The sequence below is a fragment of the Echinococcus granulosus genome (assembly GCF_000524195.1).
Source record: "Echinococcus granulosus chromosome Unknown EG_S00004, whole genome shotgun sequence".
Taxonomy (NCBI): domain Eukaryota; kingdom Metazoa; phylum Platyhelminthes; class Cestoda; order Cyclophyllidea; family Taeniidae; genus Echinococcus; species Echinococcus granulosus.
This window is the reverse complement of record NW_020170384.1, coordinates 335508-361742: the sequence shown is the minus strand read 5'-3', so window position 1 is coordinate 361742 and position 26235 is coordinate 335508. Positions and strand designations below refer to the sequence as shown.

The window sequence follows — 26235 nt, the reverse complement described above, 5'->3', positions numbered from 1 at the left end:
AAAGGCCAAAATAGGGCAATATTCAAGCACACTCAACAAACCTAATAATAAGAAAATATTTTTATTAGGGACTTTATTTGAGCAATCTTCGTGAGGTACATCCAGAGGTGTTTGGAATGCGATTCGTGGTGAAGGCGTTGCTTTTGATGAGGATGGGGAAATGCGAAAGCTGCTCTGTGTGTAGCTGCTTTAATGTAAGTGCGGATTTCAGCACTTCATGAGCAGAAGGAAGTTGAGGCGCTTACGCCTCCTTCTCCAGGCTAATCTCGTCAATTCCTGGAGAAGGGAAAAATTGAAAAGAAAGTGACGACAATGATCAACCACTCCCTCATCTGATCCGAATTTTAAAGCAAATGCAGCGGTCGATGAAAACCCAAACGAATTATCGATTTACTTGGATATTTAATAAAAGTTAAACCAAAGCGCGCGATTTTACTGTCACAAAGTACCGATAATCACCCCTAGCCTAGGATTACTTTTTGGAAAGATGGGTGAAAGTGACATTTCATTAATTTTCACAGCTAAGGGTAAAAATGTGGCAACGAAAACGCAGTCTTATCCCCAAGATTAAGAAATGTTATAAAAATGGGTAATAGTGCACAAAACAAACATCATCACAAAAATCACAGCAAACCTATGTGCAGTCGAATCCATTTGAATATCGTGATTAAATTCACTAGGTTCGGATTTAGTGATGGTAAAAATATTGATTGTAGGGAGATGCCTTGGACCAAGTTAAGGGCATTTGAATAACTAACTGACATAGTTGCATGGAAATGTACTGGCAATTGACGGTGATTCGGTGTGCTTTAGCATAGTCGGCCGCGAAATTGGCTAGAAAGTGATTCTAAAACTACGCCTGCAATCTTGTATACCGAAAATAAACGATCTTAAGGCATATTTTGACCCAATTCATTAAAATAATTACGACCTATAAAGGGCAGCATTTTTAAATCAGAACGCATGAAAACCAAATATACCTGCGAATTTGGCTTTACTAGAGACCAGCAAGTCAGCCTGCAGAGGTGTCATGCGCAAGTAAAATTCATCAGTGTTCTTCTAAATAAGTTAAAAAGAAGTGATATACCGGGAAAAAACCACCAACAAACACATCGTTGAACAATTTTTAATGTATACTGACAAGTGATGTGTACAAAAAAGCCAAACGCCGATTTAGCTAATCGAGTGTTTCCAACTTAGGAGGGAGAGGAAGCATGATAACTTGCTCAAAAGTTGAAACGATTTTAATGCTAACTGTGGTACTAGCAAAGAAGGAATCCCACTTTGGGCTATGACTGAAAATTAATTTTTTACTACCACTTCATCACTCAACATCCAGATTTTCTCATTTGACCAGAACTCTCACAAGCGAATAGGGCTCAAGGTCATGCAAAAGTACGCGGAGTAGTTAGAGAAGGAAAAGAGCGCCAAAAAATTGTACATTTGAGCCACTGCTGCTGCTAATAAAAGAGGACCTACGAAGAATTCCTCGTAGAGAGCTTGTCCCATTACCTGGGAGACGATTTCCCTGATTGGCAAGTACCTTTCGCAGAGCATCTGGAACACGACGGAGAAAACTTCACCAATCAGAATAAATGACGCCGAATCCAAAAACAATGATGGACTTCACATTTAATGAGAAAATCAAGTTGAAATGGGAAATCCTAATCATAACAAGTACGAAAAAACAATAAAATGGTTTACTAATAGCAGTACCTTGACAGCTAAGCTGGCATGGCGCTGACTATCAGGATACTCCAAATTTCCCATTGCGTAGAGCAGACCTGAGAGTGCTCCGAGCTGAAGTATAACGAAAACAGACCATATTAATAAGCTAGAACAATGGAATTTCATAAAAAATATTGCATTGAATAGGAGATATTTCAGTAAGCGGAGCCGTCTTGCCGAGAACATTGTGATACCCTTATTTAAATGAAATATTTTATTTTTTAGTTATTCTACAGCTACAGGAACCGGAAATCTAACCGGAAATCATCAACGAAAGCTGAATGCTCAATATGATTTCATATTAAGTAAACACTATAAAATGTGTTCAAACTTGGTTTCATTTATGCTTGAGGACTAATTTTGGTCGAAAATGCAGAATTGGGGGGTCAAATACAAAAGCACTATTTGTTAAAAGAATACGCGTATGAAAAGATTAAATTGACTTTGCAACAGTTAGCAACGGTTATTTTAGAGGTTCGCTAGCTCAAAAAGCAAAAAAAAAAAAATAATTAGTAGGTAGCACATCACAACGGAAGTGTGCACACGGGAAAATATGACAATACCGCAAAAAACCGAGCAGCTATAAAACCCGAAAATTATTCATCCAACGCACTGGAACTTAATAGTAAAAATAAACAGAGAAGCTATTTTACTGCACGATTAGGAGAAAGACACACAATCAAATCCTAAACCAATGATGAAAACTAGGTATCACCAGCCAAGTAAAAACCACAATTCTCCCTTGGATGAATCATACGATTCCCCGACGTTTTCGTACAGGGAATAACTAAGTTACTCACCGATAACAACCTCTTGGTCAAATCGACGCTGTCTTCAATGAGAACACTAAAAATAAAAACTTTGGTAAAAATAAAGCCCTTTAACCTCGATGGACGTTGCTAAAATAACAGGAAAGCTTTTATTTACTAACTTCACGGGCTAGTCTACAATCCGAAAGAAATGGTTCTGGCTTGGAGTAGGGTAACCAGTTTGCGATGAATCACCAATTTGAAAGATCCAAAATGATTTGCATCATCAACTGTTGACATTTATATAAGAGTTAATGCATGTAAACATACTACCTAAAAGGGAAGTACAAACTAACCCAATGCACTTGGCAGCGGAAGCCTGTTGGACAAAAGCCGGAGTGGGCAGGAGAACAGCCTGGTCGTCATCGAGGTCTTTAGTCTTTCCGAATGTCTGATCGATAGAAGCCTTGGAGGAAGCGCTACCATCCTTGCCCCGTCGCGGGTGTCGACTGCGCCTGTGCTGACTACTACTACGCGAGCTGGTCGTATAGGAGGAGACGCGACGGCTGGCTCTGCCACCGACCCGGCGACGCATCGTCTTGATGGGCCTTGCTACTATCAGTCTGCCATCGTCCATGGTACCAACCTCATCCTCCTCAACACCATCATTACCTGCAGGTTTCTTCGGCTGATAAGAAGTGAAACACGTAATACAGGTTCACATACGTGTGCCGGCGTGTCCTGTTCTCAAACCATCACCGCAAGGAATTTTGTACGGCTAATATAAGCAAATGCCCTCACTGGCTCAAAACTAGTGTTCACGGTCCAAAAGCAATGCCAAACAAGTGAGAAGGTGGTGGGTCACCGTGTGGGAAACGCTGGTGTCCTATTACTCTCTTAAACGAAATGACCAAATTCCGGTCGCTAAAGCGTAAAATATAATGTCTAAGATAAGAAAAATAGTACCGTGGCTCAAACAGTTACCCATAAAATATTTTGTAATAAAAAATTAACCAAAATCAACGGAAATCGCGGAGCCCTGTAAACCATGGATCACTTATTCAATCTACAAGGCTAGAATTTGGGAGCAAACAGTCTAGGGAATGAAGCCGTGACAAAGGGAAGTGGAAACGAAAAAATGAATTAAAATAAGATTGATGAAATTAATCCTGGTGCTTTTTTCATACCCAAAACGTTAAATTCATTATAAGCAACTTAATTACGATTCAACCAAAAAATATTAGCAACAGAATTTCGTTTCAAACTTCGTATTCAACTGGCATTATTTCAAGCGGCTGAGCTATGATATTGAGTCAAATGGCAGAGCGTAACTGATGGCCTAAAAAAGGTAAAAATGCATATTGTGTAAAAACTAACAATCCGAAAACACAGAGTGGGATGTCGGAACCCATTGTGATATCGTAATGATGCGTTTAAAAAGTGTGAAAGGAAAATTGACGAGATTTGAAATGAGGAGACTCAGTTAACGAAAACTTACACGAAACTAAGCATTAATATCTCCGCAAATTGGCAAATAGAGAAAAAAACAGGAATGAAACCCCCCTCCCCTCAGTAGGATTTTGGCACCCAGGGTAGAGGGAAATTCCCTCCAATGAGGTGGTAGGCATGAAATATTACACAACTGGTAATCGAATTAACATCAATGTCACAAATGGAAAGAAACACGGAGTCCGGACGGGCCAGTCCCAGTTTAATGAGATAAAATTATGCGTGATTACTATTAAGTAAGCCCAGAGGCACCATAAAAAAGGTCACGTGAATACCTCAGTAAAATGTCATGTCTGTGAGAGCACGGCAGGCAGCATACTAACATGCTGCCTAAGAAATCACAGCTACTTTCGCAAATGAATTTTTAACTGTCGTTCACGTCAAATAATCCTCCTAGCTCAAAATTCTTAGGAATACAGATGCAAAGGTAATAAGTAAGAGGCGAAATGTTACAATTCCACGCCAAATTTAGATTTGCAAGAAACTAATTCGGAGATTACACAGTTAATTTGTCTTTCAATGAAAAAGCCCTGATAAAAACTGCTGTTTTCAAAAACCCACATTATCGCAAACTACGATCCATCAGTTATAACTTGAAGCGGTTTTCCATTCACGAGTAAACGAAAACGAATTCATTTAAGGATTACAATAGAGATTAGGAACCCTGACACATATACAAATAAGAAAATGAATGCGCAATTTCATGTGAGATATGACGAAATAGGGCAAACGATAATCAAGCAAATGTCAAAGAATTAATATCAACCCTGCATCAGAAATCCACCTTTTGGGATATACCAGAGAACGTCTATGACCACGTGATTTGGATACCAAGCCCCACGTTATTAGCATTGGAATAAATTATAAGTATCCCACTAACGTTCTTAACTAGTATGTATAGACTGTGCCCAGATAAATGGGCTTTCGAGACCGAAAACTCCAACGTGCAGTACGTACACAACAGCTATGTCCCATTTGCATCAACCAACTGGACCAAAAATATGAACGCACTGAAGTAGCAATAGTTAGCTGAAAAAGTAATTTTTCAACCCGGGCCATAAGCACGTTTCTTATGCATTAAATTCACATAGGTCACTATCAGTTCTCCGTACAACTGATTCACTATCATACGTGAGGAAGGAAACAGCTTTAAATAGCATGTGGAACTATGAGGTAGAAAACACAAAAATAGTAGTGAATGAGATTTCAGGGACAATCGAGTAATTTCATTCTGCTCTCAACCAATGATCAGTTGAGAACAACAGAGTTGAACGTCAAAGAAGGCAAGCTATGCGAAACCACCCACCCTCGACAGTACGTAAAAGGCGCTTGAAGTCATGGCAGGTAGTACAGTTACCGAGTGAAAAATCGTTAACCGGAAAGAAGGGTTTAAGCGCCAGAAGGCAAATAATTTGTTGCCAGTTGTCTCTATATTCATTATTAATTTGACGCGAATGGCTACAAGTATAATTGCGTTCCGATGTGACAGCGTGTAGTCAAAGTTAACTCTTCCTGAGGTGGACAAAAGCGAAAAGTAAAAAATATCTTTGTGGACCCTGAAAGTGTGCATACAAATTTGAATACAATAACTACCGATGGAATATGCCAAACTTAATGGTAAACATTGTGAAAAGACGCTGTGACAATTTATCCTCGAAAAACTACTTACTATAGCGAAGTATGATTCGGTTTAATTCTTCTTCTATGTTTGGAGACGCTTTTGTCAATAAATACAGTACGATGGAGTACTTTTGTCAATAGTTACATCAATGACAGATGAACATTAATTGTACACTTTCCTTCTTTGCCAATTACTCCAAATAAGACCCTACATGTTTTAAAAAGCTAAGAAGACGATAATGTCTTACTGCCAATGAACTGTGGTAGAAGAGTCAAACCACCGTCAAACGGGAATACCAAAAAGTAACCGACACAACCAACGAATTCGAAATCAGAAGCACACTCAGTGGAAATATTTTATGAAGGAGCGAAGACTCAGAAACGTAAGCATTTGTGGAAGCCAGAGGCTTCTCTCACTCGTTCTTGAGAGCCATGGTGTAACTGTTATAACCGCCACAAGTGATGGTGAAGTAGTAAGTTTGGTCAAGATGAATTCCAAAAATACTCCATCATTTGTGAAAATATTACATCACGGACATCGTGATTCGCAGTTACAAACTGGGTGACAATAAGCAGAAATAATGCCTATTACAATCAGGTTTGTGCAATGTGTTCATGTGTGGAGGAAGAGAACATTAGGAACTAACCTACTATTTTAAAAGGATGTTTACACACTATAAAAAAGGCAGAATGCCAGAATGTACCGCCTTAACACGAATGAAGAGTGCAACGCACACGGGTGTCTTTGAACAATTCTGCCCTAGTTGATTAAAGAAGTAGAAAACTAAGCCCATGACATGGACGGTAAACTAGAACAACGAGCTTTCCTTCTGGCGTTGAAGGTTTACGATGAAAAAAACCACCACACAAATGTGCGGCATTTATTACTCTCCCAATTTTTATGCATTCTAAGAGCGAGTTGGAAGCACTGGGTGGAAAGACGATGACAAGGCTCGATGTGTAAAAATCAACCCCAGAAAGCCGAAAAATAGCAATTCTCGACTTTTGACCAAGGGATCGAAATCTTTAAAAAACTAAGCTATAGCAGTAGTCTTTTCCACAATGCACCATGACAAGCACAAACCTTATTTTCGCATGGCATACATGTTTATCGCCGAGCAAAGCACAGTCTATGGGGGAGAGTAAGCGATTTAATATCCAATGTCCATTAGTGATAAAAAAGTATTAAAAAAAATTAGCTGTGCAAGAATTGAGAATGCTAATTTGAAGTAAAAGATAATCGAAAGCCAAATAAAGTACATAAAGAAACACGAAGTATCATCCTGGGTGTTTGAAGGCGAAAAGTTGAGCATACACTCGAATGCAATAAGCCTGGGAAAATCTGCTTTCATACAGCATAATTCAATTCATTTCCCTTCAGATAACATCTAAATGTGACAATTAGCAGTGTACACACATTATATTTACAAAATAAATTGCCGATCCTTTTAGGGCGGAAAACGAGATAAAGTTAAATTACTTAGGAGAAAATTCGAATGGGAATGTTAAGCCCACAACACAAAAAAGGAACGACATAAGGTTGAGGTTATAGCGAGCAAACGAGACGAGCAAAAAGGACAAAAACCAGCTAAAATCATTTGGGTGTGATTTGAAGCGGTTGCAAAGACGGCGGAGTGAATGTTGATGGAGAGGAGGTTGCAACCTACGAGATCATACGTCTTAAGGAAGATAGTAACCCCATGTGTTCATTCAAAAATGTCTTCGTTTTTACCAAACCGATGGTGCTGAACACCAAACCAAAGGTTGTGACGCAGGACATGTCCCTTACCAAATTGGAAAGCAATTTGAATAATACTAAAAAAGTTTCTTGACACCTGGTAAATAAAAAGAATTAGATTGTATCCATGTGTTGGGGTTTCTCTGTTGGTTTAAGTCAAAGCTAGGATGAAATAAAAATGTACAACATATTTGTAATATGGAAGATCGCATCCAAATGAAAGGCACACTTGAGATCACTTAAAGTTGATAAAAGATCCCATTTAACCAAAGCTAAAGTAAACAACAAGCCGAATTTCTAAGATCATATCTGTCCAAATGAGCCATTATTCACCACTGTAGTAACCCATATCGAATGAAAAGTATTAATGACACAAAACGGTGCGAGAGTTAAACATCGATAGGTCAGCAAAAGGGGCCTGATTTGGATTGGTTTTTGATAAAGTGAGTTTGAAATTGTGTCGCTTACTAAGATTAATGCCTAATGGAGGTCGATTGAAGGGGTTCTTTGGCCATATGTGGTAGCTAAACTGTCAAAGGTAGTTATTCAAGGGTGAATCGGGAGGTTAAGATATGATGCTTTAATTAGAATCACACCAACAAAACAAAAATTCGCACTTTTAATGAAAAACTCCTGGGAGATTGAACGGGTAAAATTTAGCCAAAAATGCACAATTAGAACATTGTTTTGCTTAACCATTACATCGATCCGAAAAGTTATCTAAGCCGATACAAACAGGTAAAAAGTAAATAAGAGATCCCTTCTAATAATGTCGAAATTGAGTTGATCGAGCTGTTGTACGCTATGAGCAGCGTCAACAACTACAGTTGGGAAACCGATGTAGTCTACCCCGTTGGAAATAAAAGCATGTATTTTTTTCGAAATAAAACGTATATTAAATGAAACTGATTTAGCGACCAGAGGAGAACTAGATAGAAAATACATAAGTCTAGAGCGCTATACCAAAACGGGGCAGCCCATTTCAGGTCAATTTACTACTAATCATCGAAAAAGGCAAGTGAAATACCTTCCCGATAAAAATCCACCTAAGCTAATCCTGCGGTTAAAAAAGGGCCGGCGATTGGTGGAGAGGGTGTATCATTGCGTAGTCCGGCCAAAGTAGTTAAGTAACGCATGTGCTTGCGCGCATAGGCGTGAGTGTGCGGGCGCAAACGCACGTCCTTGGGCAATCTAACCAGAGAGGGGACAGGCTATACTCCAAATTGATTGATCGGACAGCGGTCAAAGCCAGTAATAAGAAACTAAAAACTTTGCAATCAATCATCTCCAAAGCAGTAGCAACAGCATCAAAAATAGTAATAGAGGTAGACAAGCAGAAAAACAACGCACTGCGCCAGTGTTACGAGTTGATATTGTGATATGTGAGAACAAGGAGGATACCAGAGACAAAATGTTTCCGGGCACTGAGACTGAATTTAGAAAATAGAATTATTTAACCCCTTAAGAATTACATACTAATACAAGTACTTTTTCACGGTGGTGTTAAAACAACATATTCTTGCTACTACAGTATCACTAGAAAATTCGAAGTGAAGAAAGTACTCAAGTGATAGCCTTTGTAATTATTGCTATTCATCTGACAACGCACTTGAATGTTTCCGATTAACTTAGAACATAATCGAAAATAGTTGCGGAAAAAAACCATTTTGACGACACATTTATTGACAAAGTTGTGATCAAATTGTCTATCAACATTTGACACGCGGAATTCACTTTAACGGTTGCGATTGCACGTTCACGATCAATCTTGAGGCCTGTATAAAATTGCCTTCAACAAGGTATTTGTTAAAACTTTGGCACAGTTTAAAACGGCAGATGTAAGTAGATATAGCCTATTCAATGGAGATGTCCTCAAGCCCGTCAATAAATGCACAGTAAATAGCCTAACAAGGCTAGTGATTGAGAGAATAGATACCTTTCGGTAAAAAAAAACGATTTTTAAAGATGGAAAGCGATATCATATCCACACTTCAAAAAAAAATCAAAACAGCATACCTACATCATCAGCATTTTCGTTGACAGTTTCAGAAAAATCATTATCATCCTCATCACTGCTATCAGAGATGGATTTAGTTGCTTCGTTGAATAGTTTACCCAGTTCAATTTCCCGTTGAGGATGAAGGAGACGCACAAGAGCCTTGAGAATGTCATCGGCAATGTCACATTCCATAAGGGTACGAACAAGCTCCAGAGCTAGAGACAGAGATATGGGGGAACCATCAAATAACGCACAAAAACATCAGAATGTGCTAAAATTATGGGATTATTAATAACTGATGATGCGTTATGAAAACTTGAATGCAGCGGGGGTAGAGTAGCAAATATAAAATGTTAGATAAACTCAACTGAAATTATCCCTCAAACATGCGCAAACACAGGGAGTCGCAACTACTTATCGTCTCCACGATCAAGCTATTTATCTGTGCCCAATTACAATGTCAAAAAAAGGAGGTATGCAAAAGTCAACCATGAATTTAACCAGCATTTGGATGCACGGGAGAGCATACACGGACCTGGTAATTCGATCAAGTATGAAACCTTTCGAATCACCAATGGTAACTTCCATTTCACACCAACAATCCCATAGCAAAGAGAATTTACAAGTACTTGTTTAAAGAGGATGAAGATTAATTCGATCTTAAAGCGTGTTGATTAAAATCTTATTGCCATATATTTGCCGCATTCGACTTAATAATATCAAGGTGTTGGTTAAACATAAACAGTGAAAGGACTTCCTGTGTCTAATTGCTGGATGAATTCAGTAACCAGGATGCCGTTCGCTAATGTTGTTAACTAGCGGTTTGAAAACTACCAATCTAACGGGTTGGGCTAAGGTACCAGAGCAGACTGCATGAAAAAAACATCACCAGAAGAGGGGTAAAAAAATTTATTTTTACAAAACAAAGACCAGAAAGCCAACGCACAGATGAAATAGTAAATTTTGGCAAACTCCATAACCATGGCTACTAAAACGGTTTTTACGAGCTCAGGTTTGTCTAAGCACTGCCTATATCTAGGACTCACCCAAGGAGACGGCCAAAATTGCAGCCCATTTGTTAATTTCCATAATAACCTAACTCGGCTGATTGAACTTCAATTCCATTATTGCTCTTCATCGTTTTTTAGAACTCTAAAAATTTGCATCTTCTGCAAATATCGGTAGATACGGTGATAATTTCCCATAACAAATAGGCACGAAGGGTCTAAAGTAGCACAATAATTTCTTCGTTGATACTAGACATTCACCAAATGAGAGGGAAATTGGACAGATCTGTGGCAAATTACAAGGAATAAGACAAATCATCTATTCAATTTCAGATCACAACACAAAATTGCACAAAATTCTCCCGGAAAATAATGCTCATGAAAACACATTCACATTGGAATTTTTTCCTTTTTTGAAAGTAGCAATAAGGAATACAAGTTCCACAACACCAAAAAATCACTCTTGGATTTCAAAAATTTCTCTTGCAAATAGTTGTAGTTATTTCATGGGTGGGGTGGTTGACTCATTGCCTCTCAGTGATCTTTTCTCATTTTGAATTTAACTAACGCAGCAAAAAAATTATGTGTTAAGGCGGGTAAAAGCCAAAAATCAAACGCGTGCCCAATTAAATAATCAAATACTAATGAAGTCGGCAAAGATGTAATACCATTTTGACAATAAAACCCGAATGGATGAATGTCCAATGATAATAACAGAAAAATTAGTCATAAATTACCCAAGTAGCCTAACTGCTCTAGCTCATGATTCTACCCAATATCTAGAGGTGAATTCGTATCTGTCAAGTACCACCCTCAACTTCAACGCAACTGTTTGTCAAGAAGAACTGTGCGGCTAAATCACAACAGAAAGAGAAAAGTACAGAAGGATTCCATCTGACCTATGTACACATTTCAGTGATTTCCAGATGTAATTAGGGTCAGAATATTGTTCCGATCCAACCATGGTGAATGTTGCTGAGAATTCCTAGACCCCAGAGTTCGAACTTCTGCCAATCTAATCGACTATGTTGGCTATGTATTGTCGTGCAACTTTACAATAAAACCATAGCACAATTTTTTGTCTGGTCATTTCCATTCACTATTTTAAAGCTGATGAGCAGGAGGGTTGCATTACTGGAAAACCTATCGGCTCGTAATAATGCAAATGAGTTCAACGTAAACGCAGGAGCAGTTTTGTCCAGACAGTATTAAGTAATTATCAACAAAAACATGGTTTGCAAATGACAACGAAAATTCCCTATACGATCTAGAACTACATCGTGTCAGGAACTTACCGGCAGCTTGCACAGAGAAATGCAAGGACTCCATGATGCAATTGACACGATCAATGAGCGCCCTGTTAGCCACGGGATTCCCGATCTGAAGGGGCATGAAATACAAGGCTAAGATGACGCAGGATGATAAACGGGCGATTGAATCGACCTCCCCACCTACTCCCAAAGCCAGCTTGCACTTCGACCAGTTCGGCTTTATTTTAGGCAAGAAAGTACTTCATCAACGTGCGTAGCAAAAAACAAACGACGAATAGAACTAGACAACACTGATTTGATACAATTAGAGGGCGCAAATGCTGGCAGCTCGTAAAATAAACCAATACAAAGGCTTATTCTCAAAAACTGACCAGAATGCAAGATAGACGAGAGTCGTAAGCATTAAAGTTGTAATAAAAGATCTCGAAATCGGCTATTTCGAAAGGATGAAGAATACAACCTTACTCTTCCCCAATCTGTTAGTTACTTTAACAGAATAGGCTAAAATGGGAGAAAATACGTACGGTTACCAATTTGACAACAAACCAATTCTGGCTATTCAAAGGTGTAATTAACGCATCAACTATCTTTGACGATTACAGCATCTCGCCATGCTAAAATTTCCGCTCACAGAAAGGACCAGTTTTGCTTACATTAATTTACCGCACAACTAATACCAAAAATACCTTGGTGCGAAGAAGCATATTTTTCTGTGGAAAAAGAAGGTAAATAAAGCAAATTTCAGCAAGTCTTCACCTTAAATAAGAAAAGTAAACGAATTATTGTGAAAAAACATTAAAAGTGGAATCAAATAGAATTGCATACTGACAACCGTAACGTAGCACTATCCGCGATAAATGGCTAACCACGGCCGATTTACGAGTAATAACAAACACTCTTCGAAACAAATAAGCAGATGGGAGTACGCCCATTGAAGAGTTTAAAGGAAGTTAAAAAGGAAATTCACTCAACGTTTACATTCAAAAGCCCAGAAAAAGGGAAATGCCCCAGGTTAGTGGTTAGCGCTGTTCGCGCTTCTTCCACACAGCCATCAATCGACTGGGAAGTTAAATGAATTAGGCTACACATCGGATCAGAGTCAATTTGTTTCCAAGAGCTAAGCTATCAACAGAGTAAGAAAGTTTATACCTAAATCACTGGGACTGGGAAAATCAAACCCCGGTACCAAAACCATTTAGATTGAACGAATTTTCTAAGGGCAAAGGGGAAGCTACTGAAGTGCTTCTGAACTGAATATTGTCATCTACATGGGGGCGTGCACAATGCAGCAAGAGGACGAGCAAATGACGACAGAAGTGCATAGCGAAAAGATTTCCATACAAAACGCACTGTCGTCCTCGCTCCCCCCTCGCCTCAATGGACCCGGGGATGTAAGCCAAACGCGAGACAGCACCGCCACCAATGGGCACGGAAGGACGACAGTTGAGAGCAGGCGCACCGCACGAACATACACGCACACAACCGAAGAGCGAGAGTAAGAGACGGGCAAGCAGACGGTATTTACCACAATCCGTGGCCTTAAGGATTGAAAGCAGAAATGTGACAGCCACTTTAACCCGACCTTGAACAAAGGAAATTGAGTAAAATCGTGCCAAAGGTAAGCATGTACTTCTCGCATAGTGTAAATAGCCAATTGAAGTTAAGAACCGTGCAGTTTCCATTTAACTGGTGTATTTCAGCATTCTAATGTACATACAACTACACAACTCGCCCCGAATTGATTTATTTTCAGAATAAGAATGGGTGGAACTTAAAAACTGCCGTGCCTTAGCTCCAATCTGAGACCACTGACACAGCAACATATTCCTTTAAATAATTCCGCTCCCACTACTTACTGGTTACAGAAGCAGAAAGCTATTTTGCGTCACAATAGGAACGGCAGATAATAATGAGATTAAGTGATGCGAGGTTGGGGAATTTCACCGCCATGCCAAGCTGTACATCTCCATGCGTATACATATAGAAATAAATATAACAGTATTATAAAAAAAACAAACCACTACAAGGAGATATTTCTATACAACCATTTAAAGTTAGTTTACCGCATTCTTTTTGACGGACAGTGGAACAGTACAATCCATACATCATTCATTTAAGCAAAATTATGAAAATTAGAAAAAAAAGGGAGAAAAAAAGCGATTAAAAAATTGGAATGTCAGGCAAAAAAGTAGGCTACAAATAAAATGTACCGGTTAAGACTATACAATTGAGTAACATACCTAGAATAATAAGTGAAATGGAAGTGAATCGCATGACAATCAATGAGAGTAGCATGTTTGAAGGGATATTTCTTGACAGTTTAAAAGAACAAGTTAACCGAATGAGAAAATCCCTTTTGAATAGTTGAACATCAGTTTTTAAATTGAAGAGTGAACGAAGCAATAAGAGGCAGGATCTTTGAGAATAAAAGTATCTCGATAAGTTCTTAATCTTCCTTGCACTGGTGTGCCACTTCCCGCGTGCAGTTTCAAGGACGTATTTGCTGAGGAATCAGTCAACAATGCAACTTGTACAAGGTAGCTGGGAAAAAGAAACACGGTCAAATGTAGATCGTCTTCGTCATCCTGAATTACCACATTTTGTTCCTTTAAAAGGCCAGTTTTTTGAGTTAAGAATGATACTTGAAGCACGTAGCGTTAATATACTGAAGGAATTGATAATTAGAAAGTGGTTGGCATGTATTGCACAGTCAATAAAAACAAAAGAAATCATCAACGAAGGGCGAACCAACGTAGGAGAGCATACTATCCAAAACATCCGCGGGATCATTGGTTCGCTGAAAAGGTGCCAGTATACAATTAAGGTACAAAACTGCGGATTAATGGAAATCAGCTGCAGAATAGAGACTTAAAGAAAAGCCTAATCGTGCGTTTGGTAAAGCACAAAAAAATCCCCATATGTTAAAACAATAAATAAATCAGAAAAATAAACGATTTCCCATCCAGATAGTACGCCTACTTTGAGATTTCGAGTGCCATCGTGAGGATGAATCAAGTGTCAATCGATGTAGTAGGCAAAGCAGCCACGCATGGGGCTACAAAAGTGTCTACTTAGCATTAACCGACATAGGCACAAGCGATGCTACCACAATTTATTCAAGCTTTTGGGTTGAGTTGCTTGGGTGCATAGCTCAGAAGTGCGTGTATCAAGCAGAGATTTGAAGATAATGTTTTTATTAATAAGCTCATTTTTGCACGCAATTTAGTCACAAAACGTGACAGCAACGCATACACGGCACGCACACGTAAGTGATAAGTTTTCTAAAAAGTAGCAAACAATGAGAACAAGGGATTGATACAACAAAACGACAGGCAGGAAGATAGAAATAACAGGCATTTAAAATAAGACAACCACATAAGCGCGCTTCAATGATTTTTTTGTTTATAACGGATAGATCTCAACACAACAAAAGAGGTTAGTCTATTCGCCGGAGAGCTAGAGTTCACTTGAGAACCACAACCAGCCCAATTAACACAAGGACCATTGTATCCAAATGAAGCAGAAACGGTCAAGTCAGGCCGATTTCAGGATCAATCACACCAAACCGACTCACGGTTTAGGCGCTATGGCATGTACATCGTAAATGGATGGTGAGAAGCGCAGTCACGGCCAGGAATAACTTAATGAGCCATGGCGCCTAGCAGCTTTAACATCAGATTTCAAACAAGAGTGGGAAGCACAGTTATGAGAAAACACGCACACGATTGAACTAAGAAAGACGACCATAGATAATTATGCTAGTCTGCCAAAAAGCTGTGCAAAGACAGGCACAACTATAAAGTTAAGCAAGTAAAATAAGCAAGCATTTCGTCCATTAGAATGTGTTTCCCATCTGGCCAAGTTGAATCCAGAGAGCGGAGAAAGGAGTAAGAAACAACTCCTGTATTGACGAGAAAAAAAACGATGGAAGTGAAAATTTTCCCTATGGGATTTGCCATCATTGAACGATGGAAAAAGCGCGATGCAAAACACGCACTCACGTCCCTGGCTCGACGCAAGCATACGAAAGCAGGTAAACCAGTGTGATATAGTCACGAGATCCTCGGCGTTTAACCGCGGAGCTCAGCGCAGACCAAATTCGTCAACACAAATAGAAGCTGAGCCATTTATGAAGGATCAGAATGGCAAAAATCCGCTACAATGAACTTAATCAAATCTGAGTGAAGAGGAATAAGACTAAAAACCGAAACAATTTTTGAGGCACTTAATAATAAATGCAAAATTATTTTTTTTTCGCATGTCACCCGAACGTGGTGGTAAAATACTGCGCCGGGATTTTTCGACGCGATACTTCTGTCAAAACAGCAAATGAAAGTGAGCGCAAAACTACACCTTTAGAAGACAGGTTGAATTAATGTACTTGTGTAACGATGAATGACTTTGTAGGTAAGAAAAGTTAACTAGGACACTATGCATGAAGTGTTGCAAAAAAAAACACCAAAAGGGCAGTGAAACTCAAATTTAAGCTGATATGGGAAAACAGTGTCGGATAGTCGCGTTCACGGCGCGTGCCGTGCATAATAGGCTATGTTTAAAACGTTAAGCGTTAGAAGCCCCAACGAATTTGAAACCAAAACAACGCGAAAATTAGTTAATATTAAGAGAAGTATAACTTAACAGCTCTTATTTTTTGTCAAGTTTTATGATATTTTTAAATAGCCATAGGTGGAGCCTACTAGTGGATGGCCGGCTTCAACGCCAACCGCAACAATTCTGCTCAAAAATGTACGTTTTGTTGCTAAAGCATATCATTCTACGAGTTTAACCTTTGGGATAATATTACAAATTTAAAGCTACCACCCTCCCCACTTATCTTACCTTGCCTTATTATACGCGACTCCAGACTTGCTCTCCCTCAGCTGAAAGAGATACCACATCCTTGTGGCCGAAAAAAATGAAACCGATGCGTATATTTTCCCAGCTAGAGAACCGAAATAGTGGCGTATTATAGCCCAGAAGTTACACCTCATGAACCACAAAAACCACGGATACAACTTAAATAGGGAGCTAAGACAGATGTTTCGTCCATTCGATTAAATTACTGCAGTGGAAAACGGGGCGAGAAGGACGCTAACCTGGAGAATGCGAATGGACTGGAGGGCGAGTTGTTGGGCCTTGGCGGAGTCACAGGGCAAGACAGCAATGAGGCCCTTGTAAACCTGGTCGCGGAACCGCGGATTTCCTTCAGCCAACTGCTCCAGCACGTCGCGCGCTGCTTCCTGCGTTCGCTCGGAGCGCGATTTGGCCATGCATTCCGCCACCGCGCGGATACCTGCAGCCACAGCAAAACAAAATGAACAGTAATTGGCATATTTAAAATCAGGCCCGTGCCGTCAAAAGTAGCAGAAAAACGAAAGCCACCCACCTAGATGTACAGCTCAGGAAACGTGCTAGAGGAGTTTACACCATGAATTCTCCAAAATGGTTTAAATTTGTAAAGCAGACTCAATTCAGGGGTACATCAAACGCTAAATAGGGTGTTCTGCTCGAAACTCTACAGAAATAAGATTTGTTATTTTGATTGTTTTTAAGCCTTGTAAAACAGAATCCTATGTGAAAGCGCTAGTGCACCATGGAAGTTTATAAATTAATAGGCCAAAGGGCAGATACTGTGACTACACATTACCGCAACAACCGCGGTTTTCCGCCCGAAGAACGAAGAAAAAAACGCAAAATTGAAGGAATAGTGAGGCTAAAATGTAAACAAAGTAAACACAAATTACTAGATACGACGAGGTATAATTCAAGAATTCAGGTGCGCCACTTTGTAAGCGTTGAAGATCATGCATTTCCTTCAATGATGAGAAAATAAAAGACAAATGCAAGGGTGAAGCAATGACCCCACGAGTCAGCCGCACTAAGTTGTGTAGAATGGCATTTCCTCATCCGCTTAGCTACTTCTCTCGCCTCAAGTCATCCCTACTAAACGCTACACAGCTCTCGGGACTGAGCAAGCACACGCACAGATGCAGACACGACATTTTGGTCGCGCCACTGCCACTATCAGGCAGGAAGGGGGGAGGTCCAAATTTACATTCGAGTGGCGATCTGCTCAGAAGCTCCGTTGCTAACGTAAAGTAACCATAAATCAGGCATCATATGCTAAAGATAAGGAGTGCTTGTGGAGGGAACAGGGTGAAATACGCTGCACATGGGCATAAAAGGGTACTACACTCGAGCTCTAATTTTGAAAAATAATGCCGGACGACATTTTGTTTGTATGATAAATGTGACAAAAGGGAGGCGACATAGATGTGAGATACAAGCAAGGATTACTTACTAGATTATTCACAGAAGTGGCCTAATTAACCCAATAGTATAACCCAGGTATTTAAAAGCACTAAATTAGCATGAATTAATTAGACTAAAACTAACCGCCGAATAGTACCAATGCAAATAACACGAAAGAACTGGATTTTGAATTTTATTTTAACAACTGATTCTGCAAAAAGTACAAAGGTGCAGGAAATAGGAATCATTATGCTGCGTAGCTTTCCAGTGACGCCTAAACGTTCAAGTGAAAAAGACCGCTTTATTCACAGATGAAAAGAGGAGGCTATTGCACAAGAGCAGGTGGAGCGTTACTTGACACGCACCAAGGATCCGAACGAGTCTTGTTGGGATATGGAACAAGGTTTCGAGTTAAAAACAGGAGAACAAACACAAACAGCTCTAAATGAACACCTAGCGATATAAAAGCGAAATTCCTCTTTACACGACAACCAGTAGAGCGAAAATTCGCACAGGAAAGATATCGCGGTGGCACCTTATCCAGATCGAGTTTCCATCGCATGCTCAATTACAATGGAGGTGCAGTAAATCTTAAGACTTGGGTGCAATCTCCCCCATGCAAGCGAGGACCTGATTCTGCGTTTTTATTCAAGTTAGCTTCGGATAAATTAGAGCGTCGAGTTGAAACTGTGCAAAGCCCCACTTGCACTCTCTTTCATAGGAGCCTTCATGTGTTTGAATGAAGATAGTAAAAATAAACGCAATGAGAAAGTAGGAAGTTTTTTTCATTTATGCAGGCATTTATGAAAGACCATTCTAATAAGCTGCATTCAGAGCAAATATTGTAGAATGAACCCACAGGTTTACTTTTACTTTTTGACACAAGGTAACAACTTTGCAAAGTCAAGATTTTTCAACACTTGCGAGTTTTCAGGGCTAAAATGAGTTATTCGAGAAAGAGGAGCATTTGTAAGGAGGAAGTGGGAAGGCCTCAAAATCGTAAAATAATGCCGGTGGGAAGCAAATAAAAAAACTTCTAGATAAAAGAAACAACTGCGTAAACGAGACGTATTTGACATGAAGCTAACCATAACATTCACAGATGGTTTCTTTGTAACGCGTGCCACCATTAGCAACGCAGGAGAGTACACGGAGAGCCCAGTACTTGTCGACTTCTTTGGCACCGGGCAATACGCAAAGCTCTTGTAAACAGAGGATGCCGCCATTCTGCAGAAACTCGGCCAGAAAGTTGTGACTGAGAGGGAGAAAGAGAAAACACATCACCATTGTGACGCCAACAGCGGACTATTCGATGCTACGTAATGCAAGATTGACGAACTGAATGCACCGATGTAAATTTAAATTTCATTTGTAAAGCATAGGCATAGATAACACCACAATGGCTAGAAGTTACAACATATTCTTTAGAAATGTCAAAGAAAGGCAGTCAAATTTGATCTTGCCGAAAATAGGAATTTTCCGAAATTACCTAAAGGGTTCATAAACTCCCAGTCGAAACTAACAAATTTTACGATTTTTACTGTTAAGTCGGAATATAGTGAAGCATCTCGGCGCGAAGACACACCACGACACATTGGCCTGACCTTTCAAAGAAATGCAGAGAGTATAAACAGACCCAACAACAAGTTAGTGTGAAACCTTACGTTCCCAGCAATCGAAATCAACAATATTAAAATTACTTTGATTTTAATAAACAATTTAGATAAGAAACTGTCATGGGGACATAAACCATGTCCTAGTCGAATGTTAAGAAGCCTACCTTGTAAGTTGCTTCGCAAAAATAAAAAGACGACTGGGAAAGATTATCTAGTGACCTCCGTCGTAAGGCAACAATAAGATATGCATATGGGAAAGGTATTCCCATGAATAGCAATTTTTCTCAGGCCCTTCAAAGCCAGTCAAAAGAAAAAACGCTCCTTTTCAGAGGTGTGGAAAGAATCAATTCTTGCAACCTCTGGGATGCCGAGCAAGACAATTAGCCACTGGTGCGCTGGTCGCTGTTATGTCGTTTTTGTCGACACGGAAAAAGGCAAAAAACGCGGGAGTGCTAACAGACATATGGATCCTAGGGCCAATGGCCTCATCCTAGGTGCCACTTTGGACAACCTAGGAGAAGGCCTTAGCACATTGCAATCGGCAGCTGGATAAAGCAATTTTACAGATCAAACAAAGTGAAAAGTGCAAGATGAGACCAATGATCGACAATTAGCTTGGACGGAGTGAAACGTCGACCAGACACTTACTAAAGCGAATCAAGCAAACAATAAAGACACATGACTTTATAGAATGTCAGGGTTATTTTTTCAGCCCATAGGTTGACTAATGAGCAGGTTACTCTTAATTTTAATACACAAAAATGACCTTGGAGTCGAAAGGCGCTGGATGGCTGCGCGGGTGTTAACTTAGCTAAGGGATGAAGAAACATTCTTGACTCCAGTAAGACTGAAAGTTAGGAGCAATTAGAAAAAAGTAGCAATCAGAATTGTTAGGGAGCCCAAATACATTCCAAAAATCGCAATAGTTTAGGAAACCAGCACACGAAGAAAACTAAGAAAGCAATACATAGTCCATGTATGATGAATTATGGGCCCCAGCAAGTCATGGCCGAAAATCAACAGACTAATAATATTGACAAAAAACATCTATGCAACAAAAGAAGGGAACTGCCTAATTTCTCAATCCCGTATTGATTAAAGCTTGTAAAAAATTAATCGCCACTTTTAAGCTAGGATGACCGATGTAAAGGAAAACCAAATTTACCAAATGAATCGCCAATAGCTTGATATGGCAACAGCGTTGAAAACAACACGTTCTATAAAGTCCAACAAAGTGATTTTGGAAGTGGGCTTCAGGGTTGATGAAAACATGGCATTGATGACGGCAAAACACAAACAGACGATGTGATACAGTTTTACACAAAAGTATAGAATATCAAGTCGCGAGAATCGCAATGGAAAATCATCTTTAAAGGAGGTATTTCACATCTCAGTAACTGATTTAGGCAATCGGACGAGCCAATCAAAACTAGAAAGATTTGTTTCCAGAGAAAAATGATGAGCCACAGAAAAGGAAGTTAGCAGAACTTGCGAACTAGAAACGAAGTCCATGTATATTGTAACGAAGTTTTACGAATAGATAATTCTACTATCAGCACTTGAAGCGTAAGGGAAGCACCAATAAAAAGGCTCATGAAAACAAATTTACCCTATTTGTCAATCGCTTGTGAAAAGAAAAACAGTTGGAAGTCACCATATAAGTACAGGTATTAGCGAATGAAATAGGCAAGAAAGCAGGCAGCATTGAGTCCGCCATTGAATTACGAGCATGCGAGTACAAAAACAGCAGACAAGGTCTTCAATCTTACCATTTAAATCGTCGACCTAAAGAAAATAAACGTGCGGTTGATTTTCGGAATTTACATCAGTTGATAGTCGAAGTCAGGTTCTGGTTTAAAGCGCTTCCTGTCTGCCACGGGCAGCGGGACAAGAAGACGCTGATCTAGTTGGATACCAACGTGGTCCGAGTCGAAGGACACATCTGTGTGTGTGGAATGCGGGTTTGTGCATGGGAGAAAAAGAGGAGTTAACTAACCTGCTAGCTGCAGAGAGGAAGATGTAGAGGACTTGAAGCTGCTCCGTCAAGCACGTTCCGCTCATGTAACTATAAAAGGGGAGAGGAAACTCACAAATAAGACCAACTGATGAGCCAAATCGATGTTTTTGCAGTGGTTAATGTATCCTTGGGGATACACAGATTGGAAATGCAGTGATAATAATAAAAGTGGAAGACATTCACTGCATAGCGGGAGGATATTCCAACGGATTAGGAAATGTGCTCTGGTAATAGTGTTAGATTTCTTATATTAGCAATTTATCTGACATTGTAGTTCTAAGCATCGGTGAGGCAATAGCGATGGCTTGAGTGGAGGTCTTTTTGTATTACAGATGAAAGACAAAAGGGAGACCATAACAAGTTGGAGTAACTCTTGAAGCAAGGTAATTTTTTGATACAATAAGTTGAACTTAACATTAAACAATAGGCAATAATTTTCGCTTCGTACGGAAAGCTATTGAGTCTTGGTGGCACACTCGATAAATTACTACTTGAAATGAACTTAAAACGAACAAGTGTTCGCAAGTGACAATTGGACGTGGTAAGTTAAGTGTAGAGGTTGCCATTTAAGCTCTATAGCTCTCAAGACGGACCTAATCGGAACAGGTTTGCACAAATGAACAGGCGAGTGCACAGACAAAAAGTGTCGGTTTAACAACCTCCCTTTAGTTTGGGGCAATACATACCCATATTTCATTTTTTATCTAAGGGGAAATAGCTGGTAACAAGAGCGGGGACAAAGTTGAAAGAGCACATGTCGGGCGGGTAGCAAATTTGTCGGGACTATGAGCAGAAGCGGTCGTGGCTGCACACTGTCAAACGCCTGTACAATGCGAGCCCATATGAAAACTCAGTATGGTTCCCGCTTCACACTCTATGGATAAAGGGAGGCAATGAAGGGCGATATAATTCTACACTTAGTCAAGAAGTAGTTCTAAAATCTTTAGGGAATAATAACATTTTGATTAACATCCAGAAAACGAACGTGCCTCATAATCGTTTGCAAAGGACTAGGCACAATAATGCCGTTCATCTGTTTCAAAGCGAACAGAGGTGGGATGATATAAGCCCCAAGTCAGTCGAATTGGAAGGCAAAAAAAAAACGATTCAGGGACCGCACACTTTACTGGATGACAAAGTAAGGTAGATTTGACACAGCGAAGGTCCATTGTGTGAAAAAAAATGAAAATCTACGACCTCAACCCGAACTAATTTTTTCAGTTGTCAGATTTAAATAACAGAAACTAACTTTTATGCTAGTACCCCACCAAAGGCACACAAGAATACCATGAATTGAACGTTGTGCGGATCATTAAAAACAGCAAATCGAGTAAGCTGCGGAAGAGAGCAGAATGATGTGCAGATTAAGAATCAGAGTCTTCTCACTACGCCGTTTGAGGAACGCAGGTTTCGTAGTAGTCGTAAATGTCTGCCCTTCAGCAGTGTTGAGCTAGGCAACTACCTTGAATGGAAGGAGAATGACCGATTCTTTTGCAAACGGAAAGAATTCTGCTAAAAACGGATCCCAAATGATTAGACCAACACCTTTTCAGATATTTCACATCCGTTCCCTGAGCTGCATTAGTCAGTAAATCGCGTCTTGTTTTGGCTCGGCTTTGGACTAGAATTTAAAAGCCAAACGAATAACTGGGAACCCTCAAAATTTCCTCCATCCGCTTAGGTTAGGATCAGATTACCAAGAAGAGATGAATGGGTGTCGACTTGAGCAAATCAATTATGGTTTAAGTGGATAATCCCGAACACCAAAACAATCGCACTTCATCAAAAACGGTTCTGACCACGTGTTTCTTTGGCATATATAATTTTAACCACAAATACCATTGAACTAATAAGCCGTTCTGCCTTTTCGTGTAAAACTGAAGTGTGAAAAATGGGAATCAAGAAGGTAACATTGTGCAAAAAACGATGAGCATTTCTGTTGAAAATATTTAAGTTAATGCCAAAGAAACTGTAAAATCAAGGCCACTAAGGAATCGTTACAGCAGCGAATAGAAAGAAGAATCGATAAGTTGAGGAAAAAGGTAATAAACAAAAATTTAGCACTTAGTTATCAAACCAAGCCTCTGTATGGTGTAAGAGCGCCTACATTTCCGGTGGTGACCGAGGCCATTTGTCAATTAAACAATGTGCAACACAACCGTATTGCCAAGCTACAAGGAGGGTGATTTGTAAGTGTCACTGGTCGGTTTCGAGAAGATGATGCAGATATGCTAAGCGGAAATGCTCACTACATGTATAATACAAACACAACCCAGGCTAGACAAAGACACGAGTTTGCGTCAGCCCAGTCCAATGAGAAGTAGACACAGCGGCAAGTGGGGATGGCCCAAAGAAAAACGAACTGAAAAAGACTTCGGCGCTAGACGCTTTACGATCTGTGGAGCAATAAAGCTAAAATGACAATCCATTGATTGCAGTCATTAACGATGTTCTGCCCAACTAAATAGCTAATCAGCCTCACCGATGCAACAGAAAATTTTCATACTGTGATTAAACATTATAGTCTTCTTTACTAATTCCCCCTTCGAAAAGGAAAGGGTATGCGCAAAGGATCTGCAAGTGGTACCAATATGGTTCAAACAAGGATATATCGGATAGCTTCAAGAAATGTTAGTGTTAACAAATATAAATCAAGGGTAAGGAATGAAAGGTGCACAAGATTAGACAAGGTAATTGAATAGTTTCAATGGCATGCATCCATTTGAAAGTTTCAGGATAAACAACCATTTATATTGTTAACTAGCTTAATAGTCGAAAATAAACATGTCAATGCTTAGCTGCTTCTGCAGATTTATGAAGAACTAATATAAACATGTACAAGCTGATTATCCATTTCCTCCAGATTGAAATTTTCAGAAAACAGTTATTGGGGCGCTTTGAACAATGTTCATGAGACTTTAAACAAGTTTGAAACCTGAAAAAACAAGGCACAGACCAACGACATTTGAACTAATGGCGACAAATAATTCACCAAAATTGCAGAACCAAACTATGCTCCTCAATTGTGAAATATCGCGCAGAGGCAATTGCAAAGGCCCCAACTTATCTGTCTAGTTTTTGAGAGGAGAGCACAAAGTTTTGAAGAAACCGTTTGTAGTAGAGGGGAACTTTGGGCAGTTATTCGTCAGGCAGGCCATGCATTACAAAATTAGCCGCTGTCAACCAGTTAAAAGACGATAAAAGCATTGCTAAAAAAAACTATAATAACTGGAAGGAAACATGCACCATAGAGAACTAGTGTTCTGAGAAACTGAAACAAGTGATACCATGTTACTGGGCGTGCAAGGGTTTGCATAAAATAGATTTAACTGCTAATTCCGAGGAGATAACATTATTTTTACACTTGGTAATGAGGAATGACAACTTGCGAGGCGGGCTGACACATTTGATAAGATGAACCTCAAAATAACTGATTCTAGTGGTCATTCACTAAATTGGTATCAAAGAAAATTTTCTGCAGTTTTTTTAAGAACTACAAAGTTAAAGCTAACAACATAAGGTTGAATAAAGCAAGGGTAAAATTCCTGCTGAACAATGCAAAACCCCTTGATCAATGCATGCCGTTCAGTTTTAATACCCTCCGAAAATCAAAGAACGTTAACGAGAAACGCAAACATTACTCAGTACATCATTTGATTCTATTCAGCATTCAATGAGCATAGATATCAAAGTGGCGAGCATCGATTTACCCAAGCGTGATTTCAGGGCAATCCCATACGGGTGAGTAAAAGCCTACTGCATTGTGGGTAAAAAGCCAAAGTGAAAAAACTCCCTTTTCTGCATTTCCTTGGGAGGCCAGGGAGGGGTGGTAGAGGTAAGGAATGGGGGAAGAGGCAGAACGCAGAAACATGTCAGGAGGCCACGCTGTGTCCACACAAGCAGATAAACAAGTCAAGACGAGGCACAAACCAACCGAAAATGGACTGCATCAATAAGTGGACAAATAACATCGGCTCACTCGATTTTCTTTCTCTTCCGATCCATTGCAATTACTTTTTACCAACAGATAGTCGTATTGTCGAAATCACCCAAATAAGCCAATTTTCACTCAAATTAAAGATAACGATTGACAGCTTCAGTAATACCTTGAAGAAAAAAAATTCACTTTTTGCAGAAACGGGGGCAATCAACAGCAGGACGAAGGCGAGACCTTTATCGCTGACGGTAGCCAACGATAAGATTTAGAGCCAAGGCCTCGAAACATCTTAAAAATTGAACACAATGAGGAGGTAGCCAGACAAAGCGGCTCACGAAAACTCAACTCAGTACAGCAAGGTATTTGGGTGACAATATCGTATACAGGAGTCTGAAGAAACACATGAGAAAGAAAACAGAAACATTTCGGAGCGAAACGGAAGCGTTGGAAAAGCCAGAATTAAGAATAATCGGCTCATAAATAAATAGTACAAACTTGAAAAGTACATCTTTTCTGTCAGTCCAAAAATTGTGGCAAATAAGAAAAGCTTCAGAGAAGTAGCACCATTCTGAAAATGAAAACTCACGTTAACTTCACCCAAACGCATATGCGGGCAAGAAAAAGGCTGGCCATCTGAGCTAACTCCAGCTCCAGTTCTGGTCCAGACCGGTTCCAGTGCTGATCAATAAAGTTTTGTAAAAGCTGGCGGCGTCTCTCCCTAGGGGCACGATCCCATTCTCGAAGTAAACAGGTCATATTGAAGGTTGCACTATCCTGCCTCATAGGAGCCAT

At 39.7% G+C, this 26235-nt stretch overlaps 1 protein-coding gene across 1 annotated transcript; it reads right to left on the bottom strand. All coding sequences in view use genetic code 11, as the record gives it.

Moving 5' to 3' along the window:
- Positions 1–241: 241 nt before the first annotated feature.
- On the bottom strand, positions 242–26235 carry EGR_01034 (hypothetical protein; the record flags this gene model as incomplete). The annotated part of the gene is made up of 13 exons (XM_024490283.1): positions 242–276; positions 981–1059; positions 1480–1557; positions 1717–1800; positions 2529–2574; positions 2834–3165; positions 9365–9558; positions 11646–11730; positions 12890–13159; positions 16718–16914; positions 18962–19128; positions 21486–21554; positions 26030–26235. The coding sequence occupies 13 exons, from the start codon at positions 26233–26235 to the stop codon at positions 242–244; spliced, it is 1842 nt and encodes a 613-aa protein (XP_024355102.1).